This window comes from Heloderma suspectum, chromosome 5 (assembly GCF_057233095.1).
Source record: "Heloderma suspectum isolate Gila_16-S chromosome 5, 16-S_ref, whole genome shotgun sequence".
In the NCBI taxonomy this organism is placed as follows: Eukaryota; Metazoa; Chordata; class Lepidosauria; order Squamata; family Helodermatidae; genus Heloderma; species Heloderma suspectum.
Genome location: NC_139462.1, coordinates 131,814,353 through 131,839,758, shown reverse-complemented (window position 1 = coordinate 131,839,758; position 25,406 = coordinate 131,814,353). Strand labels below are relative to the sequence as shown.

General features: G+C 45.4%; 1 protein-coding gene across 1 annotated transcript in view; it reads left to right on the top strand.

The window, feature by feature from the left end:
- The window catches only part of LOC146344505 (transmembrane protease serine 11E-like), a 43,133-nt gene that overhangs the window by 11,148 nt on the left and 6,579 nt on the right, over positions 1–25,406 (top strand). Inside the window, exons 4-5 of the mRNA XM_084857504.1 lie at positions 19,197–19,235; positions 21,798–21,987. Coding sequence (XP_084713630.1) covers positions 19,197–19,235; positions 21,798–21,987 — 229 coding nt within the window. The remainder of the gene's footprint in view (positions 1–19,196; positions 19,236–21,797; positions 21,988–25,406) is intronic.

The following is a 25,406-nucleotide window of genomic DNA, read 5'->3' as shown; positions in this document are numbered from 1 at the left end:
ACCATGAGTGTTGAAAATTCTGAAGCTCTCCCTAAGGCAGGCAGAAAAAGCTGGAGTGGGATTGAATCCTACTAAAACATACAGAAAAGTAGGAGCTGCTGGCTTTTTTCTGCCCTTGTTTATCTGCTTATTTTATCTCTGCTTTAGACGCTTATTTTCTCTAGGGATAGGGAGGAAGAGGAGCAGGGGAAATTAGCTGCTAAAGAGAGGTAAGATACAGTTAAAAAATGTATGGAGAAAAGTGGTCAGTGGCCCTACAGGCCCCCCATCCCGACCCCAGCTTTCTCTGTCTGCAGAGAAATTTCAGTAGTTAGAACTGAGCTTAAACACAGTCTTTATGTGATGAATGTAATATATAGCCGAGTTCTAAATCATCTCAGTGTCAATTCATTACACACAAACACAATGACCCTACTTTCTTGGAAGTGGTCCCACTGAGGTTCAAGTAAATGTGCTTAGGATCGCGGTCTATGGACTGGCTTGTACATGTATTTCACACTGGAGTTTCAAACACTCTACGCTTCAGGAACCCTTTCCACGTTGATGCGTTTGGACTTTGGAGGAACTCCTACATGCTGCAGATTATTCCAGGGCATCATTCTAGGCACTCTCAATTTTCTCAGGATATCAGTCAGGTCTGTTGGGCTCCCATGCCATTGCTCCATACAGATTAAAACTGGGCACATTCTAGTACTCTATGCTGTCCTGTAGCTGAACATTTCAGGGAAGGACTGGCAATTATAGATAAGCAGTCTTCCAGTAATTACTGCTTTTATCATTGAGGATCCCTAGATAAGCATCTTGAGATCTCCAGGATTCCAAAGAACAAAGCCTGACAACCACTGATTTTAATACATCAAGATTCCAGAGTTCATTCTCTTTTTCTACATGGAAGGTACACAGCATTGTACATGCAGATTTGAATCCAATGTAACTTTCCAGTTATTTCAAGTGACACACTTAAACTTACCATGTCATCAGAAAAGAAACTTAAAGGCATCTTTTTAAGATACAGACTTAATTTAGGAATATCTAAATGCATATTGGTTTTATACCAGTTTAACTGTCATGGCTTCCCACCAATGTTTTTTGGGAACAATACTTTGGTGAGGATACTCTGGATTCCTTGTTAGAGATCCTGACTGGTCTCCTTCCTTGAACTACAGTTCCAGAGTTTCCTGTGGAGATGGAATGACTCTTAATTAGTTTAAGTCTGTAGTGTACATATGTCCTCCTTTTATGTGTTACCAGAAATGCTTTAGATGTGTGCTTATATACAGTCAGGGCCAGAAATATTGGAACAAGGATAACTGTTTTGGCAGTTGGCCTCTGTACATCACCACATTGAAGTTGAAAGGAAACACACCCAGATGGGAGCAAAGTCAGGACTTTCAGCTGTAATTCAAGAAAGTCTGTAATTCATTACAGACTTTCAGACTGTAATGCAACAGTCTGGAACATCCTGAAAAAGAAGGAATTAAGTGGCAAGCTCAGCAACAGCAAAAGGCCTGGAAGACCACGGAAGACAACTAAAGTGGATGACCGCAGAATTCTGCTCATGGTGAAGAGGAACCCTTTCACAACATCTAGCCAGATCAAGAATGCTCTTGCGGAGGTAGGCATGTCATTGTCAACATCTGCAGTCGAGAGACAGCTTTATGAATGTAAATACAGAGGCTTCACAACAAGGTGCAAACCACTGGTAACGCTCAAGAAAAGAAAGGCCAGATTAGTGTTTGCCAGCAAACACCTAAAAAAGCCTGCCCAGTTCTGGAATAAGATTCTTTGGACTGATGAAACCAAGATTAACTTGTACCAGAATGATGGGAAGAGAAAAGTAAGGAGAAGGAAAGGAACAGCTCCTGATCCAAAGCACACCACATCATCTGTCAAACATGGTGGAGGCAGTGTTATGGCATGGGCGTGTATGGCTGCCAATGAAACTGGGGCACTGGTGTTTATTGATGACCTGACTGCTGATAAAAGCAGCAGGATGAATTCTGAAGTGTATAGGGCTATACTTTCTGCTCAGATTCAGTCGAATGCTGCCAAACTGAAAGGATGCCACTTCATACTGCAGATGGATAATGACCTAAAATATACAGCAAAAGCTCCCCAAGAGTTTCTCCAGGCAAAGAAGTGGGATTTTCTTCAATGGCCAAGTCAGTCACCTGATCTCCACCCAATAGAGCATGCTTTTCATAGGGATGTCAGAGAATTCCGCCACGGATCTCAGTGAGGCCGAATGCCAGTGCATTCGGCCCCCCAAACTCCACGGCGGAACGGCCTGCCCCCCCCGCCCCCCCGCAGATCCCCCCCGGGACAAGACTTACCTGGGGCAGATGTTCCAACGACGGGGGCTCCGGTGGCAGCTTCAGTGGAGGCGGCGGCAGCGGCTGGTCTTCTGACTGGCTGCCGCCGCCACCACCATTTACAGTCTTTCCCCGCCCCCCATTCATGATAAGCTACGTAAGTCTATCACGTCTGGGTTTTAAAAAAAAAATGTGTACGCAAATGGCGGCGGCTATGGCCGCCGCCATTTGCGTTCCCTATTTTTGGTTGTCTTAGTCTACGTAAATATTTACGTAGACTAAGATGGCGAAACTAAGGGGGAACGTAAATAGCATAGCGGACGCTATTTGCGTTCCCCCTTAGTTTCACCGTCTTAGTCTACGTAAATATTTACGTAGACTAAGACAACCAAAATTAGGGAATGCAAATGGCGGCGGCCATAGCCGCCGCCATTTGCGTACATGTTTTGTTTTGTTTTAACCCAGACGTGATAGGCTACGTAAGTCTTTACGTAGCCTATCACGGCTGAATACAGGGACACAAACGGCGGCGGCTACGGCTGCCGCCATTTGCGTCCCTGCTAGCCAGCGGCCAGATGTCCGGCTGCTGGTGGAGCCAGCTGGCGGCTCTGTGGAATCCCCGCGAAGCGGAGCCCGCCGGCCAGGATTCCAGGGGGAGGGACGGAGCGCCTCCCCCCCCCAGCGGAACCCGGTGGAGCCAGGTAAGGGGGGTTTCGTACATCCCTAGCTTTTCACTTACTGAAGACAAGACTGAAGGCAGAAAGACCCACAAACAAGCTGCTGCAGTAAAGGCCTGGCAAAGCATATCGAGGGAGGAAACTCAGCATTTGGTCATGTCCATGGGTTCCAGACTTCAGGCAGTCATTGACTGCAAAGGATTTTCATCCAGATATTAAAGGTGATGCTTAAGTTTGAAGTGATGTTGGGTTGTTCCACTACTTATGAGCCACCAACGATGGGTGTGTGTGTGTATGCCACTGGCTGTACTTCCTGAATGGTTAGTGCCCCACTTTTGTCACACCCCTTGAATTACAGCTGAAAGTCCTGACTTCACTCCCATCTGGGTGTGTTTCCTTTCAACTTCAATGTGGTGGTGTACAAAGGCCAACTGCTAAAACAGTTATCTTTGTTCCAGTATTTCTGGCCCTGACTGTACCTAGACTGAGCATCATGCATACTAATAACTATGGACTTGGATAGTGGAAATGCACATCAAAGCCACCCTAACTTGCTCTACTTTTTCTCCTCATGTTGTAACAGTAAGTTGCTTCCTGCAATATGCCAGCAGCCTTCTTGAGGAAAAAACTGCTTCTTGAGAGAAAAAATAGTCTATTCATGTGAACAGTGTAGCACTGGGATGCCTAATTTCTGCAAGAGTATTACTTTTCTTTCCCCTAAACTAAAAAAATTGCCACATACAATTTTCCAGTTTGTGGAAGAGTTGCAGATCTGACACATTACCACTTAAGTGAAGAGTTTTTCCCCTTGTTAGCCTTCAGTGTATCAATGGAACCAACTTTCTGTTGATGACTATAGATCAGGGCAGGGTGCTTCCAGACTGAGGGCTTCTAGCGCTGCCAATTGGAAGGCAATGTATAGCTATTTTGACTCTTTTTCTTAAAAGATTTTCTGCACTAAGAAAAAAGATGGAAGAAATGGTGGGAAAACATGGGAGGGTTATGAATGGAAGCTCATAACCCTCATCAACTGGACCTCCCATAAAATTCTATGAATGAGGCAGATTAATGGTGTGATTAAAGCCTTGTTTGCAAGCACCCCGATGGATATGTTGAAATCAGTCGATTGAAACATAGAAAATTCATTGTATTCTTGTCTCAGGAATCCCATTTTTCCTTGCAGGGCAATTCTCTGCAACTTGCTTGCTAATTTATTTATTTGTTTGTATGTTCACAGTTTCAGTGCAAATCAATAATGACAGCATCCTATTAGTAATTCATGGCGCAACTTATACAGGAAGCTTGAGGAGAATGTTCCATAAACAGTGCGTTTCTAGGATGGGAGCAGTGGCTGAATACAGTTCAGAAACAATTTAAGTGGAGTTAAATACTTCCAACAGCTACAGAGTAAGGTCCTGTTTCAAATACAAGTGTAGATTAGGTGTAAGAGGTAGTGCTAAACTGAATATTCTTTGGAAGACAAGAGCCTTAAGATAGATTTAAAATTCATTGCTGCACAGTATTCACAGAGGTGGTAAACTGGACAGTTTTGCTGCCAATTATGACTTCTACTTTTTAAAAAAGATACATTTGTTTAACGTATTATTTATAGCTTATTTAGGGCTTACTCTTCAAACTCTCTGCCAGTGTTATAGCACTTCGGTCCTCAAAAGAGAGGGAGAGAGAGCGGTGTGTTTTAAGGGTAGCCAAACTACATGCTTAATCAAAATTCCAAGAGCTGAAGTTTCACAGGAGTTATGAGTAATCCCTCAAATGCTCACAGCTAAGTCTAAATGAAACTGAAACGAGAACCTCCCTGCTGGACTTCTATGGATCTTCCTACAGTTGTTTAACATAGTTTGAATATACCAGATAACACAAGACACGCCCAAATCCTAGTGGGGTAGTCACAGGCTGTGTGTAGATCTAGAGTAAATACAAAGATAAATAACGGATGTTAACGCCCCTATGGCCATACAACATGGGGCCCTTCCACCTCAAAAGGACATCCTCAATAGTTTTCTTACTTGTCGTATGAAGGCATCATTAAGGCGTCTGTTTAGTAGGTGTATCAAAAAGCTGGTGGTTTTGTGCTATAATGAGGAAGAACCTTTAATAATAATCCAGGTTAAGTGCTCATTAGCCTGACAAGTTAGGAAGGTCTGATCATGAGGAAAGATAGATCAACTCTCTTGGGAGCTTTTGTCCAACACTCATCATGCCTCATTGTGAAGTATTAAATTTCAGATGTTTAGATTTGAGAACAACAGAACTGAAGCTGCTTCTAAGTAATAATAATTCTGTCAATTTCTTGTTGATGCTTGAGAGGTCTTCAGACCTGCTTCTTATTTTTCTAGTTGCCCTTTTAAACTCTGAAAGCAGGCCAATTGTTCATAAAAAGGTAATTTGACAATTGTCTGGCACGTCCCCAGACACATGTTGTCTGGCATGTCTCTCCGAGTGCCACTCAGTGCCACTGCTGTTGGCACTGGGTGGGAAGCTCACACTGGGGCTCATGGGAGCTTATCTCACATTGCAAATAGTAGTGTTGTGATGAGGGGTGATTTTTGTCGAGATTACAGTGGGAAAGAAAGGGTTAATTCCCCTTCCTGCATGCCACAGTCCTGATATGCCTTGTATATACCCTGAAAGACAAGGTTAAAAATATATGAAATGATACTAAAAATAATAAAATAAAATATTAAATAAATTAAATATTATAATGAAATAATTTCAATGGAATCTTCTTTTTAAGTATATACACTTTCTTGCTGTGACAAAAACTATGAAATAATCCACCTAATGTAATGTGGACTAATGTGGATGTCCACAGTAATGTGGACTACACATTACTAAGAATGAGGTTAAGCTGCTACCATTGTCTGCTTGCTTGAACCTCCAAACAGTGTTTCAAAACATCCTGCCTCTCTATCAGTATCCAGTACCTTTTCCCCACTAGCTGTAAGTACAAGCTACCACTTCTGTTTTGGAGTTCAGTGGTAGCTTCGGTGTCTTGTAGCATACTTTCTTCTCAGAAAGGGAGGGGGGGGGAGAGGGAGGGAGGGAGGGAGGGAGGGGGGAGGGAGAGTGGTCCTAGAAAGTTCAAAGTCTTGCTGTCTTCTTTTTTAAAGGAACAAACAAAAACACCCAACAAGAAACAGAATCCAGGGGGGAAAGGTTCTCTTTTCTGCTCCTTATCAGATCCTCATTATATACCATGCTGATAATTATCTGACCTGAATTGCTGATGACTGTGTCATCACGTTGTTTCTCAAGGTATGTGCCTGGCATTTCACACAACTCCGCTGGAGTATAAGTGGGAGCGACCTGGAGGGGGAAAGTCAAATTCACACTGGAATGTTGACAAGTGATCTTATAATTCTTAGGTCTATTGCTTTGGTAGCCTAGAACAAGTGGTTAGATCTGGAGCTGCATGGGGTGTGCACCAACCCCAATGCACGTCATAGTTAATGAAGACTGGGGAACTCAGGAGATGGAACTGGTAGCTTTGCCCTTAATTTGTTGTTGTGGAAACATGGCACCATTGTAAAGGTGGAGCCTCAGGTTATTAATCCATAGCTTTGATTGAAACCCACTTTCTGTGTCACTGTGATTTTCTAATCCTGCAGCTCCCCTCACCCCACACACATACAACTATGCAAACCCTTTTAATGAGGATAAGACAGCTGATATTTTGGCCCCGGAGGCTCAAAATTTCCTGAGCGTGGCATTAAAGATTTGTCACCAGCTGCCTCAGTCTGCCTCTTGGTGTGGCAAACACAGTGGGAACCCACAGGCAGACATAATTTTGCCTTATTCCCAAAGAATCCTCTGATCAATAGGTACCACAGATCCCAAACATCTGAGCAATACAGATCCTACCAGTGTGTATAAATAGGTATATCCTAGCTGTCTTCTAGACTGTCAGGGTGGACACTGAGCCCATAGAACCTCAGAGCAGTTCTGATTCTGAGGAGGAACAGCTGTCCGTGGGAGAGGAGCACGCTCACCCCTCCCAGGCTCTGCAGCTGGCAGAGATTCCTCCAGCCAGCATTCCAGACATAGATAGCGGTCCTGGGAGTGAAAGAGCGTGGGAGGAGGGCTGGCTGGATGCTTGACGCAGATGCAAAGAGCGACGAGCTATGGAGGGCGCGGAAAGGAGGCGTAGCGCCTGTTTGGCGCGCAAGCAACGGTCGCGTCCAGAGGACCCAAGGGAAAAGGGGAGGGACTCTCCCTAGCCCATAAGTTCAGGGTCTGCAAGTGATTCTCATTCAAATGGGGACCAGCTGTTTCCAACCCGGGGCATAGATTACTGATTATGCTGGTGATAGAGTTATTAAGTTGTAAAAGGAATAAAGGCTTGAAAAGAATCCTTTGTCTGTGTCTGGAGTTGGCTACTGGAGTAGACTGAAAGAGGCTGGCTAGGGCCCCCTGACACAGACATCTGTTCTGGTATGAGGCATATATAATTTATGTTGTCTGCACCAATGGCATTACGAAATTATTGTAGCACTGGGTGCAGCACAGTGTTAAGATGCTGAAAACTATAATGGTTTGAAGCTTGTACTGATGGGGAAATTCCCCCACTTCAAACATATGTGGTACAAACATGTACATGTGGATGGAAATCCTCACCAATAGTACTCTGTGATGGACACTTATTTTTTCTAGTTTATTACTGGGACATTTTGAGTACCTTTTATCTCCATTTATCAACTCACCCTTACTCAAAGTCTGGGTTTAGGATTCCGCCTCCCTGCTCTGATCATACAACACCCAGTTGTAGAAACCCACTAAATTCACCCCAGTAGTATCCATCATGAGAAAAACATCAATAAAATTAAGGCTGTATCAGCATTGTATGGATGTATTGAGCTTGTATGTCATACTGAAGCATATTTTGGATTAAGAACAGAATCCTTCCATGGAAACGTGATTCTAACCCAGTCTGTCCAGTACAGGCTGGTGGCCAGTCTGACTGGTGGGGCAGAGGCTGGGTCATCAGAGGCCGAGCCAAGGGGGCAGCAGAGATGGAGCAGTCTTTGAATCCCCAGCAGCCAGCAACCCATATCACAGAAAAGGAAAACTGAGGCATATGTACCTGCAAAGGAGGGTGGGTGGGAATCAGAGAGCCACACAAAAGCACTCCTTTGGACCCATATTCTGGTCCAGCAACAACTCCCATTCCACAGAGAATCAAGTGGACAGTGTGGGTGGGGTGGGGGTGGGGCTGCCACTGCTCCTCCTGATATACTATGATAATATCCTCGGAACCACACAGCCAGGGTCAGATCAAGGTCATGAGGGGCCCTGGGGCTAGCTGTCTGTACTGACCCCCAATTTGTCCCTAATACTGAACTCACACATGACATTTGTGCATACAGACACACACACACTTAATCAACAACATACAATAATAATGCAAAAACATTTTTCACTACATATTTCAGTGGAAAACATCTTTGATTTTTTCCAGGAAGCAAAAGAGTAATATCTCTTCCATGGCAGAGAACTCAACACAAGCATCCCTTTTTACAGCACACAGACAGAAAACTTAAATACACTTCGAAGCGCGCTCTCTCTCTCTGTCTCACACACACTGTCGCTTTCTCTCTCTCACTCACTCACACACTCAAGAAAGAAACATAGACTGACTCATTGACTTACTCTGACTCAACCACCAGACAGGACATACACATACACAGCCAGTGCTGGCCCATGACATTTTGCTGCTTGAGTTGGACCAGGAAAAGCCTCCCGTTTTTCACTGGATGATCAGAGCCAGCCACTGCCCCTGAGCCTGACAGGATTGCTGTCAGGTAAAAATGGGGAGATCCTGGAGGAAAGGTAAAACACAAATATAATAAAATAAAGTAAATAATTCTATACTAGAAGAAACATAATTGCCTTACAGAGTGTTCATAATAAGCCTCCCTGGCATCTAAAATGGCCATTAAGCATTTCAAGATAGAAGAAATATTGGAAGGATTCTTTTTGATACATCGGAAGAAAGTTAAGCGGCCCCTGAGGAAGGAAATTTCCAAAATGCATTGGGCAGAAAAATTCTTTTTTTCAGACACTTGAGAACTCTTTTTCTCTTCTGGTTTGTGATGCTATTTAAACACACACACACACACACACACAATTTGCTGGGGGAACAATCTGAACATATGCAAGTATCGTGTGTGCTCAGAACCACCCCCCTAGCTGGCAACCAAGTCTTCGTGAGAAAGAAACCCTGTGCTGCCGTGTTATGTATTCAAGTTCTGTTGGCTTTGGGGTGACTAGGGGAGGTGGTGGAGAAGGGAAGCGGGAAGCAGTGGGTTGTGTCTATTTTTTCCAAACCAGGCAGAAAATGTATTGTTGGGAAGCTCAGAGAGAGGGGAAATTAATAGTCCACATTTAGGGCTCAATCCTATGCATGTTTAGACAGACAAAAGTTGTAGGACTTTTGTCTGTCTAAACATGCAATAGGATTGCGCCCTTAGTTGTTCTACAGCATCCTTCCCCAACCTGGTGCCCTTCAGATGTATTAGACTGCAACTCCCATCATTCCCAACTAACATGGTAACTGGGGATGATGGGAGTTGCAGTCCAATATGTCTAGAGGGCACCAGCTTGGAGAATGCTGCTCTATGGCATCACACCTGTGAGAAATCACCTTATATTAGGGATGTCTGAGAAATTTGTTTGTTTTTTATTAGGATTTACCCAGTTTGTACCTCCGTGGCTGATCATGGACTCAAACACAATCTGCAGTCGGAATCTTTACAATTTTGAGCTTGCAATGTGATTCGTATCCCCCCCTCATGCATTATTTCTCATAGAATGAAATTAACTATAATTAAGAGTGTAACTTTGTTAGCTCAGTTTAACTAAAGTGACTGTCCTTTTCCACCACCTCTTGGGTGTCATATGCTATTACATACGTGAATGGAAATTCCAAAAAAAAAAAAATCCTTCTGTTTCCAAAGGAAAGTAAACAACAAAGCCCAATGTTTCTTTTATGGACCCTCAGTTCCGACAGCGGACAAAGATACAGAGGTCTCATTTTTCCAAACCAATTTTCTCCTAATAATTCTAACTTACATTACAAAAAATGTGCCAGCTTGCAACAACACTAATGAGATTATGGGTTCATGTAGCCCAGCCAAAAGTTAAGCTCTTTTAAATCCCAATGATTTCAGGGAGAGGAAGTACATAATTCTGACTTGATCATGCCCAATGTCAATAATACATAAAAGCTCTTTCCTTTTGAATTAATCATGTTAATAGTGTCAGGTAAATTACAGGTTTTGTAGGGATTGTTTTTGTCTTGATAATGGAGTAAACATTGTGTGTAAATCTGTGCCCCAAAGGTGTGTTACAAAGGAAATGGTAACTGTTTTTGTGCCTGACTATTCTTTTTCTTTTCCTAAACATTTCTATTCTCCAACCGGTATCACTAGGCATTAAGTGGGTGATGAGTCTGGTATGACTCCATCTCTCCCCACAAAATGCAATCAGTCACGAACTAGTGATGATAATTGCGCTTTCAGATACACAGATTGCACTAGACTGAGTGTCTCCACTCCAGCTATTTTAAAAAATCATATATGTCCTAGATAGAACAGATACATAATGACTGACACTGTCAGTAGTTTGCCTCAGGCTGAGCCCTTGATTAGGGTGCCATTATCAGACATTTGACCTAGGAAAGTTAGTATCTCATTAAAAAGGAATTAACTTTCATATGATGTTCAGCAGGGGGTTGGACCTGATGGTCTTGTAGGCCCCTTCCAACCCTATGATTCTGTGATTGTATGTGCAGACAGATATTACGAGGTACATTGTCCTGTTCAGGTTTGCACCTGGTGTATCAATCCCTAAGGGCACAGTCCTATGAAGATAGTTGCCAGCCTCTGAACTCAGAGGCTGGCAACTATCCCATGCAGGTGGCTGGAGTATGGAAGGGGATCCTCTCCTCTGTGCTCCGGCTGCCCTGCATTTCTGGCTAGATGTGTGATTTTGCACGTCTAGCCAGAGACTTCAGAATGGGAGTGGGGGAAGCTGTGTGGTGCATAGAAAGCCTCATAAAGAGACTTACTTACTTACTTACTTACTTATTTTATTAATCGCCCATCTGGCCGGTCACCCAGCCACTCTGGGTGATGTACAACAATAAAAATGGTTTACACAATAAAATTCAACATTAAAAACATCACATTTCTAAAATTACCCTAGCCTACCCCAGATGCCTGCCTGAACAACCATGTTTTCAATGCATGGCGGAAGCTCATTAAAGAGGGGGCATAGCGGAGTTCCCTAGGGAGGGAGTTCCACAGAGTGGGGGCTACCACAGAGAAGGCCCTCTCTCTTGTCCTCACCAGCCTAGCTGTCCTGGCTGATGGGACAGAGAGAAGGCCATCCGAGGCTGATCTTGTTGAGTGGCGCTCCTTGAGATAGGTTGGGCCGGAACCATATAAGTTTTAAAGGTCAAAACCAACATCTTGAATTTGGCCTGGAAAACAACTGGTAGCTAGTGCAGCTCCTTCAGCACTGGAGTGATGTGATCTCGCCGGCAGCTGCCTTTAATCAGCTTCTGATTAACCTTCTGTACCAGCTGCAGCTTCCGAACCATCTTCAAGGGTAACCCCACGTAGAGCACATTACAGTAGTCTAAACAAGAGGAGACCAGGGCATGTACTACCGACGGGAGCAGATGGTCGGGAAGGTAGGGGTGCAGCTGCCGTAACAGATGGACTTGGTACAGCGCTGTCCGGCTCACAGCTGACACCTGAACCTCCATGGACAGCTGGGAGTCTAAGATGACCCCCAAGCTGCGGACCTGGTCTTTCAAGGGTAACTGTACCCCATTCAGCACCAGGTCAACATCCCCCAACCTCCTCTTGTCTCCCACCAAAAGTATCTCGGTCTTGTCAGGGATCAGCTTCAGCTTATTCCTCCCCATCCAGCCACTCACTGTCTCCAGACATTTGGACAGGGATTCTACGGCCAACTTTGGTGAAGATTTGTATGAGAGGTAGAGCTGCGTGTCATCCGCATACTGATGTCACCGCACCCCAAACCTCCTGATGATAGCCCCCAGCGGCTTCACATAGATGTTAAATAGCATCGGGGAGAGGATGGAACCCTGTGGCACCCCACAAGTGAGCGGCCACAGGTCCAAATCCTCCTCTCCCAGCGCTACCCTCTGGTATCTGCCGGAGAGGAAGGGCCGGAACCACCGTAATACGGTGTCTCCAATGTCCAACCCCTCCAGGCTGTCCAGGAGGATACCGTGGTCAATGGTATCAAAAGCCGTTGAGAGGTCGAGGAGAACAAGGAAGGAGCATTCACCCCTATCCAGAGCCCTCCTCATATCATCCACCAAGGCGACCAAGGCTGTTTCTGTCCCATGCCCAGGCCTGAAGCCCGACTGAAATGGATCTAGATTATTGGCTTCTTCCAAGTGTGCCTTCAACTGCATCGCCACCACCCATTCAATCACCTTGCTCAAAAAAGGCAGATTCAAGACTGGGCAAAAGTTGTTCAGAACTTGGGGATCCAAGGAGGGCTTTTTTAAAAGCAGTCTTATCACTGCCTCCTTGAGGGCTGATGGCATCACTCCCTCCTCGAGGGAGGCGTTCACCACCGCCTTGATCCCCTCACCCAGCCTCTCTCTGCAGCTCATAATGAGCCAAGATGGGCAAGGATCAAGTAAGCAGGTGGTCGGCCTTACAGATGAAAGCACCTTGTCCACTTCATCAGAAGGAAGAAGCTGGAACCGATCCCACAAAACCGGTGTGCCACAGACCGCCTCCTGCTCACTAACTGTATCCACAGCACACAGAATAACACTCCTAATCCGATCAATTTTATCTGCAAAGTGGTAGATTTCCGTGGTCTTTCCCCCCCCCCGCCTCCAGGATCGCTTCCTTTTTGCCTTCTCCGTGCTCCGTTTCTGAGAGCAGAGAAGGGGAAGAACTGCACTGGCTACATGGGAGTGAGGGAGGGGGCGAGGAGTGTGGTTTCTGGGAACTGATCTTAGAGCCAGGCTCTGACCTCGATTCCCAGAAACCGAACAATTCTGTTGCCCTCTAGACAGTGGCTAGTGGCCATGGGACTGCCCCCTAAGTATATTTGCTAGGAACTTACCCCACCCCCCCTGCTGTTTCAAGCAGCAGCTTGGTGGTTGGGATGTGTAAATCAGCAAAGCTCAGGCTCATTCTGACTCTCCAAAACCTACCTCGAAGCTCATTCTGACTCATGTCCATATCAGATTGCGAGCTTTGTTTTTTATTTTTGCATGAAAATTCATGTGTATTTTCATGCATATTTCCACATGTTTGCATCAATTGTGTGCATTTTTTGAAATGTATGCATTTTTCATATACATTTTTGAACATTTTTATTTGTTCCACAAATCATATTGCAAATATGGAAATGTGCAGACTTCAACCATGGTTACATTTGGGTCCACGTTCTGTTCCAGGAGGTGCAAACTGGGTAAATTCTGATCAAAAAGGAACTGCAATGAATTTCTTATACATCCCTATCTGGTGGGCACACCCATGAATAAATGAATTTGAAATGTGTCTGAAGGCACATTAAGCACCACCTTGCTGAAGCTAAGCAGGTCTGGGTCTGGTCAGTGCTTAGAAGGGAGACCACCTGGGAACCACATGTAACCACCTTGAGTTCCACAATGGAAGAAAGGTGGGATGTAAGTGTAATAAATAAAAATAATTAAAAAAATAAAAAGTGTGCTTGCTATTTCCATTGGCAAAATTCCTATTAGTAAATTTACTGGTGATTAGTGTCACTTAGTCTGCATTGTTCCTCTCCTGAGCTACAGGATGAGTATTGTGTTGGCTCAAAGAGCAGCACAGAACAAATGAATATGAGGACAGATTAATGAAAGGATGAAACTAAATGAAGTGGTGTAGAGCAGCATACCCCTAAGTGGCGAGAAAAAGACTGTGAACCCTTAGCATAGTCACATATGTCCAACCTAAAATGTTATTAGATCTTAATCTAACCTCGTAATCCTAGATGAAGAACAATAGATAACCTGACTAAACAAATGACACACAAATATGATGCTTTTTCAACATTTATTTATCCACAACTGACTCAACATTCAATATCCATGTGTGAAACAGTATGTGAGCTTTTAGATTCAGTATCTGGTGGCACCCCCTGAAGCAGCAATGACTTCAAGTAAGCATTTCCTGTAGCTGTTGGTCAGTCTCTCACATCGGTTTTGAGGAATTTTGGCCCATTCCTCCTTACAGAACTGCTTCAATTCAGTGACATTTGAGGGCTTCCCTGCATGAACAGCTTGTTTCAGGTCCTGCCACAACAATTCGATGGAGTTTAGGTCTGGACTTTGACAAGGCCATTGTAAAACAAGGAATTTCTTCTTCTACAGCTATTCATTTGTAGATCTGCTTGTAGGTTTAGGATCGTTGTCTTGTTGGATGATCCACTTTTGGTTCAGCTTCAGCTCACGGACGGATGGCTTGACATTCTCCTCTAGAATCTTCTGATACACTGCAGAATTCATGGTTGTGTCAATGACAGCAAGCCATCCAGGTCCTGAGGCAGCAACGCACTCTCAAACCATCACGTTCCCACCACCATGCTTGATGGTTGGGATGAGGTTCTTTTATTTGAAATCAGTGTTTGTTTTTCGCCAAACATAACATTTTTCATTGAGACTGAAACATTCTACCTTTGACTCGTCTGGCCAGAGAACATTGTACCAGAAGTCTATGTGATCTTTAGGAAACTTCAGACAGGGAACAATGTTCTTTTTAGAGAGCAGTGGTTTCCTCCTGGCTAAGATCCCGTGAACACTATTCTTGTTCAGTCTTTTTGAGATCATTGAGTCATGAACACTCACATTAGCCAAGGCGAGAGTGGCCTGCAGATACTTGGATGTTACTCTGGAGTTCTTTTTGGCTTCCTGGATGATGCGTTGGTTTGTTCTTGGAGAGATTTTGGTAGGATGACTGCTCCTGGGTAGAATAACAGTGGTCTTGAACCTTCTCCATTTGTAGACTACTTGTCTGACAGTGGATTGGTGGACCCCAAATCCTTAGAAATGGTTTTGTAACCCTTTCTAGACTGATGAGCAGCAATAACTGCTTTTCTGAGGTCCTCAGAGATGTCTTTTGATTGTGGCATGATGTGGTTCCACATAACTGTATGGTGAAGATCAAACTCACAAAGTTTCTGATCCTTTTATAGGGTCGGGCCTCCCAAACTCACCCCTGAAGATCTACTTAATTGCTTAAACAGCTGATTCTAATTATTTCTTTTAAGTGAGCTGATGCAACCAGGGGTTCACTTACTTTTGCACATACCCTGACACTTAAGTACCCATTGTTTGCCTAATTTATACATCATTTATTTCACAAGACACGGAATTGGTTAATATAAGCCCTATTGGATATTTAGAAAAGGACTGGTTTTGATTCATGAAGACTATCATGGTAAAACTATGGAATTTCTGTAATTATCATTAGGGTTCACAAACTTTTTCTTGCCACTGTAAATTGCCCATTACGGACCAACAGTATGACTGCATAAAGTTCTGGAAATAACAGGGTGATGTGGAATTGAATTTTATTTCCTACGCTATGCTAATTATAAAATGAAGAACGATTAAAATAAACTATTTTCCATTCATGGGACAGGAGCTGGTGATGTTTGGTATTTTTGAAAACCTAATCCATATTTGAGTGCCTTTAAGAGTGCAGGTCTTGTGATACGTTCCATGGGGTTTTCAGAGACATCACCTTGCCGACAAAGGTCCGTCTAATCAAAGCTATGGTTTTCCCAGTAGTAATGTATGGCTGTGAGAGCTGGACTATAAGGAAGGCTGAGCGCCGAAGAATTGATGCTTTCGAACTGTGGTGCTGGAGAAGACTCTTACGAGTCCCCTGGACTGCAAGGAGGTCAAATCAGTCCATCCTAAAGGAAATCAACCCTGACTGTTCATTGGAAGGACAGATAATGAAACTGAAGCTCCAATATTTTGGCCACCTAATGCGAAGAGAAAACTCCCTGGAAAAGACCCTGATGCTGGGAAAGACTGAAGGCAAAAGGAGAAGGGGACGGCAGAGGATGAGATGGCTAGATAGCATCACGGATGCAATGAATATGAACTTGAGCACACTCCGGGAGAGAGCGCAGGACAGGAAGGCCTGGCGTGCTATGGTCCATGGGGTCACGAAGAGTCGGACACGACTGAACGACTGAACAACAACAACAAGAGTGCAGGTCATGGGAAATTTGTTTCTGGTTTGGAGATGACCTGGGCAGTTGCACAATTATGCATAAGCTGAATTGAGCTCATTTGGATCCTTAACTTATTGGGGAGCTGAAGGCAATGAAGCTGTTAGAAAGATAGTTTGTATCCAAATGGTGGAAACCTGGGGTGAACTGAACATGATTAAAAATAGATGTGAACTTGTTTTACGCTAGAAGTTACCCTGCGGCAGTGATGGTGTCAGAGAAGCATTACGTTGCTGCCACTATTGTGTCTGCATAGTGCTGTCCAGAACAGAATTTTTCCAAGTGGTTTGGGGCTTTCTGAAGCCTGACCCACAAACTGAGGGGTAGGCAACCTGGTGCCCTTGAGAAGTTTTGGACTATTAACTCATAAGCCTCAGCCAACATGGCCAATCGTCAGCGATCATGGTACATGTAGTCCCAAACATTTGGAGGGCGCCTGGCTGCCTACCGCTGAGCAGTCTTCAGAGGCTGGCTGTGACTTACCTGCTCGGCACTTCAAGGATGAAATCATTTGCATTTGCAACAACTTGGATGTCTCTGTTCCTGTAGTTCTAGGGGATTTGTCCAGAGCACCACCTTGTCCTGTATTATTGGATGGATTTCATTTGTGGAAGCCTGAGGATGAGGACGTGGAATGCTTTCTTATTAGAGAGTCAGTCATGGAACTATTCTTAAAGAAATTTACCTTGGACTGTTAAGTTGTAACAATTATCAGCCAGTCTCAAATTTTCCTTTTGAGCAAGATTGGCATGCACCTCCAGACATTTCTGAAAGAGGATCCATTGCAATCTGGCTTCTGACCTAGGTTTGGCATGGAAACTGACTTGGTTTCTCTGATAGCAGGTGCTGAAGAAATAGCTCAAATGTTGTACGACCCAGGCAGCACTGTGATCTGCACTGATTTTATTGCTAATGATAACCATATTAAGCTGTGCATTCCACTGTTGTCATGTTTTTAAATATTATTGTAGGCTGCCCTACATCCTTGCAAAACTGAAGGACTGCATATAAATACTTGAAACAAATAGAAATGATTGAAGTGCACTTTTCTATGAAGCAGAGCACCACCTTGTGGATGCTCAGTGCCATAAACAACTGCCTTATACTGAATCAGGCCATTTGTCCATCTACCCAGTGCTAACTACTCTGCCCAGAACTGGCTTTCCCAAGTCTCAGAAGTCCTTCCCAGCACCATAACCTGAAATCCTTTTCACTGAATATGCCCCAGACTGAACCTCACTGAATACCCCCCCACACCCCCAATACACATACTCACACTCAGCAGTGCTTCCTGGCTATTCCTCCTACTTGAGCAGCTGCCCATCTCCTGTGCCCATGCAGCTTGCACTGCTTCACTATGTCACGTCATCTCAATATGGTCCTCAGGCAGTCTGACAAAGCTAACAGGGACAATTACAGAATTCATGAGAGAAACTCAGTTCCCATTTGTTCTGCAGGCTGTATGTTCTGTATGGCTTCTTTCCTATTTGTATTTATGACCCTTATATCCCATTTGTCACCCAAGGACACTTATATATGGTTTCTAAGTATTTTCCCATCCAGACAATTTACAGGTCAACCTTGTTTAGCTATAAGAGTAGAAATGCATTGTGGGTCTTCATCCCATTCTCTTTTGGCATGGTAGTAACTTGTGGAAGAGCCTTTCTATACAAAGCATTTATTGTGTGCTTGTGATTCCTCACTTGGGGCCTCTCCTGCGTTTTGCAATCGTTTTAGCGGGTTTTTTCCCTTATGAGGAAAGTCTGGCATATCCTGAATGGCAGCATGAAACCTGAGTGTATTTCTGCAATTCTGCTATACCACAGTGCCACCTAGTGGTTGTGTAATGGAACATATAGAAAAGCAACCCCCTGGGAGAAAAATGTGTAAAAGAGCTGATCTTAATCCCACAAAGCATCCAGAAGCGGAAGCCTTGATAAGGTGGCAGGTTAAAAGCCTTATGTAAAAAAGCCTGAAGAATCAGGTGCCTTTTTATGAGCTGGGTATTCTGCATAGCACTCTGCTGGGAGTATTGGCAATGGTTGTATGGGCCATGAATGATTTTCAACCACCATTTTTTAGATGGAAAAAACAGATCTTTCTTTTTATTAACTGGGCCCTTGGGAAGAGATGGCATTGCCCCCAAAGTGTAAATAGCATTCACTGTTGAAAATATAATGTAGCCCTGAGGCATGTAATGTTGGCAAACACAATGTGCACTTATACAAATTCATTTGGCATATTCTGACCTACACAAAGAGCTATTTCTAGGTAATGTCTGCTGTCTGTGTATAATATAGTAATTCTAGGTCATGTCTTCTGTGTGCATACAATTTAGTCTTAAGATAATGTTAATCATCATTGGTGTCCCTCCAAGGAGCTCTGTAATTCTGTGAGGGTGGTAACAGCTTTCAGTTAAACATCACTAGCTCATTTGTAGAAGTACAATTCTCAGGGTTCCTTAAAGTAAAACCACAATGGTTATGTTAGTATAAACATGTTCCTTTCATTGGGAATTGCATTTCCACCAATTTGCAATGCAAATAAACCCTAATGCAGCATAGGAAATCTATTTATGAATGCAAGATTCTTCATCCTTACTGGATTGGAAACCACAAGTACAAAATCTAATGCAGATGTGAGGCATCCAGTGCAATTCACATCTGCAAAGCGTATTTTGGATGGGGCTGCCTCTTAAGCCAATACCCTACACTTCCCATCTATCTTACTGTGTGCCCAATGTCAATCTACTCTCTCAGGCCAGACAACCCTTTTTGCAGGCATGATGAAGCGGACAGGAAAAATGGTAATTCTTCTAATCAATCTGATTTGAGGTAGCTTGATAAAAAAAAAAAAATTCTAACCTTTGATAGGGGAAAAGCCATTGCAGCGGTATCTAAACTTGTTTACTTCTTTCTTCCAGATATGAGAAAACAAACAGCTGAAAGTATCTTCAGTGACTGTAAGTTTAAAGATCTCATGTTAGTTATGAAAATGCAATAAACCTTTTAAAGAAGTTTCCAAACTACTCACAGCGATCATGGGTTACCAGCCAATCCATGCAAGTGTAAATTGGGCATATTCTGAGCCCATAAGGTTCATTTTCATGTAGAGGCAAGGGGATATTTCCCAGTCTCTGGGGCAGCCTTTCCCAATGTGGTGCCCCCCTGATGTTTTGGACTACAACTTCCATAATCCCTGACCACCAGCTGGGTAGGGCTGATGGGAGCTGTATTCCAGAACATCTGGAGGGCACCATGTTGGGGATGGCTGCTTGGGGATTGACACTGACGTGCAATAAGAGGCAAGGTAGCTGGCTGACTGACTCCTCCATCGAGGGAGGGGACACTGCTGAAGTCCCAGACTGGGTCTGTCTTGTTCAAGGAAGCAGAGTTTGGGTGAAGCTCTTTGGAGCTCACCAATCTGGCAGGCTGTTTATATTTTTTCCTTTTCTCTCTCCTGTATTGGCCCGCCCCATCCATATCATATTGGGGGTTGGACTCAATGGCCTTGTAGGCCACTTCCAACCCTACTGTTCTATGTTTCTATGATAGAAAGGGACAGAATCCTCCAAGGGGAGGGAAGAGAAGAATTTGGTGTCAAAGGGCCTTTGCCCCCCCCTGCCTTGCCCCGCCCACACACACTCACACACCTCAGACTGTATCAATTCCTCTCTTTGGAGAGAGGAAAACTTTTGCTCTAGCAAGTGCTGGCATCTACTCAAGATGCTCATTCCTTAAATACACCACCACTCTAATATGTTGATTCTCACGCACTCAAACTAGCTGCCACATGGGTCCCATAACTGCTATGTGCTGATGACTCTGTTTTATTGTCACAACCAAATGGGCCACGATCTTGGGAGGACATTTGGTACAGGCTGGATGTTAGGAGGGCTCCCTGGTTTTTACCTAGACAGGACAGCAGCCACTAGAAAGTCATAAGCAGTTTTTGTCCTCCCTGGAGTCATCTTTAGGGCAGAGGTTTTCAAAGGTCTCAGTCTCTGACCCAGGAGGTAGTGTAGGGTACTGGCTTCAGAGGCTCAGTGATGAATCAAGAAATCCATGGTTCAGATCTCCCCTCAGCCATGCTTACAAGATGGCCTTTTACAATCCATTCCCTCCCAGACACTGCCCCTGCCCCTCCAGAGTTATAATGATAAGATGTGCTCCATCATTCACAGGAGCCACCGTAGCTCAGTCAGTGGTAGAGCACATGGTCTGCATACAGATGGTCTAGGGTCAGTCCCTGGCATCTCCAGTTCTCAAAAGATGAGGCAGCAGGTGATGTGAAAGGCCTCTGCCTGAGACCCTGGAGAGCTGCTGTCAGCCAGGGTAGGCAATAGGTAGGGCTAGATAGACAAATAGCCTGGCCTGCAATAAGGCAGCTTCGCATGTACCCTGTGTCCTGGTGGCTTCAAGCCTGCATAGAGTTAGCATGCAGATCTATAGGGAGTCACTCCAACAGGGATTATGACCCATTATCTGCAAGGGGCAGCTACCTCTACTCCATTTTGGAAGAGGCCTTCCTTATTATTTATGGATCTATAACCGCCATTCAGAAAGTTTCCCCCCAAAATGGCTTACAAAAGAATGTGAGAGCAATATCAATGTCAATAACAATAAAAACAAGGAAACACCATGGGCTGGTTCGTACAACCCCCCATGGCTCATCATAGGTTGTTTAACCAGTGATGAGCTGTAGTGCGTGCAGGTGACATTTTGAATATGCAACCCCCATTCGGGGCTTGCTATGTTGTAAGAAGCCAGCCACAGGGTGATGCAAGGGTTAAAAAAAAACCTCGCATAACCCTACAACAAACTGGGTTATCCCTTCCTTGGTTGACATTGCCTTTGGCAGAGGGTTTTTACAGAAGATGTTTAAACTCTCCACCTGGAAACCTACCTTGAGGAATACCGCTAGTTTATATCCTACATTTTATATTCCTCCCACCCCGTCCCGCCTGCCTCTCTTAGAGAAAAATGGAGTTTCTTACTATAAATTGCTATTCTTGGGAGAGGTGGGGAGCATTCTACCCACCACTTTACTTTCCAGGTGAGCTCAGCTTTTCCTTCTGTATGATAGGCCCATGGTACGTATGGCCGCCTGGGATGTTTTCACCTTCTACTATTCTATCTGTTCATACATTTTCTGAGTTTAGTTTTATTTTTTCATGGTTGTTCTGACATGTAACTACACTGGCATCCTTTCTGTTCATCACTGACATGATTGGAGGTATGTCTCTGCTCTTTCCAGTTGCAGTCTGGAAGTTCAGGAGCCTCCCTGCTGGAGGATTTGATCAGCCATGTGACTCTGCCTCCTGCTGGGTGGGAGATACACTTTCCAAAGGGGAGTGAATGCCCTCCATTCTTCTCCCAACAGGCATTTACCTGGATGTCCAGGTAGCTGCTGGGGCCAGTTGCGCTTTAGCCAACTTGTCTTTTTTTGTCTGAATTATTTTATAACCAGTATGCACTTTATATTTAATAGCACTCAAAACATATTTTTTTCTTGGCATTAACAGTCTGTGGGCTTCGATATAACAGATCAGCAGTATCATCAAGGAAATCATCAAGAATAACTGGAGGAATTGCTACTTTGGATTCTGGGGAATGGCCATGGCAGGCCAGCCTCCAGCGGAATAACATCCATCGCTGTGGTGCAACGCTGATCAGTAACACCTGGCTGGTATCTGCAGCTCATTGCTTCAGACAGTAAGTTTCCAACTAGGATCAGGTATGAGAAGTATTGACCAGTATGTCAAGTGAGATTAGTCGACGTATAAAGCTAAGCACATGAGACTCTCTGATGACGCTTATAGAGAGATCTCTTGCTTGCCTGTTTGAGCACATATGAAGCTGCCTTATATCAAATCAGACTATTGCTCCACTTAACCTAGTTGTCAGGGGTGCCTCTGAGCATAGGCAGTGGCAGAGTAGCTCAGATTCCGAAGAGGAACCGCAAAACGGGGGGGAGACGTTTTCCCAGACTCTTCCACACAGGGAGAGACAGACTCCTCAGGTTTCAGTAGTCCAGCTGGACGGAGCGGGCCTCTCTTCACACACCCCTGTGAGAGATAGCGAACAGGGAGAGGTGGGGCTTGGAGAGCTTGAATTCTTAGACGCCAGGAGATGGATGGCAGGGGTGGAGTTAGGTGATCTGCCCGATTGGCCAGGCAGGAACAGCTACACATAGAGACCTCATGAGATAGAGGGAGATCCCCACCCCCACCCCTTAAGTTAGGAAAGCATGCCCGCCTTTTCTTAAAAACAATGTCAGGGTGGAAACTGAGCCCATAGAGCCCCAGAGCAGTTCTGATTCTGAGGAGGAACAGCAATCTGTGGGAGAGGAGCTCACTCATCTCTCACAAGCACAGCAGCTGGCAGAGATTGCTCCTGCCAGCATTCCTGGGATAGATAGTGACCCTGGCAGTGAGAGAGCACTGGAGGGGGGCGTGCTGGACGCTCGGCACAGACGCAGGGAGCGACGGCAGATGGAGGCCGCCGAAAGGAGGCGTACCGCTCGTTTGGTGCTCAAACAATGGTCGCATCCCGAGGACCCAAGGGAGGATCTCTCCATAGCCCATACGTTCAGAGTCTTCCCGTGGTTCCCCTTCAAACGGGGACCAACTGCCTTACCTGGAGCTTAGGCTACTCTGCTATCTTTCCCCAGTGCTGTTCCTTGCTTAGTCGCTAGTGATTAGTATCTGAAAGAGTCATAAAGGAATAAAGGAATAAGGCCTCGGAAAGAATCCTCATCGTCTGTGTCCTGAGTTGGCTATTGGAAGGGACTGCAAGAGGCAGCTAGGGCGCTTCTGACAAACGGTGGGCAAGCTGTCAGGGTTCCCTTTTGTCCCTGCTGAATTTCAAATAGCCAAATCAAAACACAGACAAGAGGCTTCTATCCACGGCTCTTTAATCCTTTTACTTCAATGGGTCATATAGATTCAAATTGTCAGTAACTCACAGTCTACAAAGGAAATGCCTTCAGGGAGTTCAAAGGGAAACTACGAAGGTTGAAAGTTGCCCACCATTTGAGAAAAGGCAGGCACACTTTCCTAACTTAAGGGGTGGGGTGGGGATCTCCCTCTATCTCGTGAGGTCTATATGCGTAGCTGTTCCCGCCGAGCCAATTGGTAGATCGCCTAAGCTCCGCTCCTGCCATCTCTCTCTTGGCTCTGCGCCTGTGCCTGGCATCTAAGAATTCAGGCTCTCCAAGCCCCACCTCTCCCTGTTCACTATCTCTCACAGGGGTGTGTGAACAGAGGCCCTCTCCATCCAGCTGGACTATTGAAACCTGAGGAGACTGTCTCTCCCTGTCTGGAAGAGTCTGAAAAAGTTCCTCCCCTACATTTTGCAGTTCCTCTTTGGAATTTAGGCTACTCTGCCACTGCCTAAGCTCAGAGGCACTCCTTACATCATTCCCACTCCCGTGAGGCTCCCCTCTTGCTCCCGCTTGGGGCCCCAGGCTTGTGGGGGTACTGACAGTGGAAACGGCGTAGCAGCAAAGGGGCATGCAAATGTTCAGCCGGTTCCCAGGAACGTTCGTCCAGGCCATACCCCTTCCAGTCCAGCAAGTATTGCAGATGCCCTCAGAAAAAGTGCAAGTCCATGATGTCAGTGACTTCAAACTCCCCCCACCCAACACTGGAGGTGGGGGGGCAGTCAGAGCGATGGGGATCGCCAGAGACTAGTGGGGAAAGCAAGGAGTGATAAGAAACAGGATGCACCTTCATGGAGGGGGGGAGTGCCAGTCAAAAAGCAACAGGGTTAATCTGGGCCGCGATATGGAAGGGGCCCATCTGTCAGGCTGTGAGCTTCTTAGTGGGGAGGTGAGAGGGGTGGTATTGGGTGGACAACCAGATCCAGTCCCCAACCTGCAGGGGTGGACCGGGCTGGCAACATCAGTCCACAGCTTCTTTATATGCTGCTTTAGCCTGTTCGATTTAGTTCCGTAAGAGGTGGTGCACAGAGCGCAATTCCTCCAAGAATTCATGGGATGGTACCCAAAATTGGCTTTGGGATGGTACCCAAAATTGGCAAAGAAAGGAGTTTGGTGGGTGGAGGCATGGCACGCATTGTTGTAAGCGAATTCCGACAGAGGCAGCAGGGAAAACCAGTTGTCTTGTTGGTAGTTTACATAACAGCATAAGTATTGTTCTAGCATGGCATTGGTGCGTTCGGTCTGCCCATCCGTCCGGGGCTGGTGAGCAGAGGAAAGCCGGAGCGTCACATTGAGCACTGCAAGCAACTCCTGCCAGAAATGAGCCATGAATTGGGTCCCCTGATCCGAAACAAGCCCCACCTCTCCCTGTTCACTTTCTCTCACAGGGGTGTGTGAAGAGAGGCCCTCTCTGTCCAGCTGGACTGTTGAAACCTGAGGAGTCTGTCTCTACCTGTCTGGAAGAGTCTGGGAAAGTTCCTCCTGCACATTTTGCGGCTCCTCTTCAGAATCTGAGCTACTCTGCCACTGCCTATGCTCAGAGGCACCCGACACTAGTATTGTCTACTTTGACTGGCAGCATCTCTCCAGGCTTTCAGGCAGTGGTCTTTCCTATCACCTGAACCTTTTTACTGGAGATGCCAGGGATTGAACCTGGGACAATCTACATGCAGGACATGTGTCCTACCACTGAGCTATGGCCCCTCCATAGCACAAAGCAGGGATGGTGAACTTTTGTGGGCTGGATGACATCAGGCAGCGTGGCTATACTGCTGCAGTCATGCAGTCCCTGACTGAAATGCCGGCTGGATCTCCAGCCAGTGCTTCAGCTGGGGACTTGGATTTCCCTGGCTGGGCAAAGTGCTCCAGCTGCCTTGGTTGGGGCACCTAGTCCTCCCTGCATCCTTCCCAATGGAGGAAGGTGTCTGACCAGGTGAAGCTGTCCGACCGAAAAAGTGGCCTGAGGTGGCTCCAGCTGTCTCCTTGGATGGGGCCACTTTGCCCACACCATATCCTCAGTTCAGATAGGATTTGCAGGGAAATATCAGTGGACATGGGCTGGTTAAGTAACTCCTCCTCTTGCCCTCTGATGGTTGTCTGTAAGAGCCCCTCTGCCCATATTTGCCTTACGTCAGCACAGATGGATTTGGAAACATAAGTGCTGTGGTGAAGGGGTCAGTCTTATCAGGGA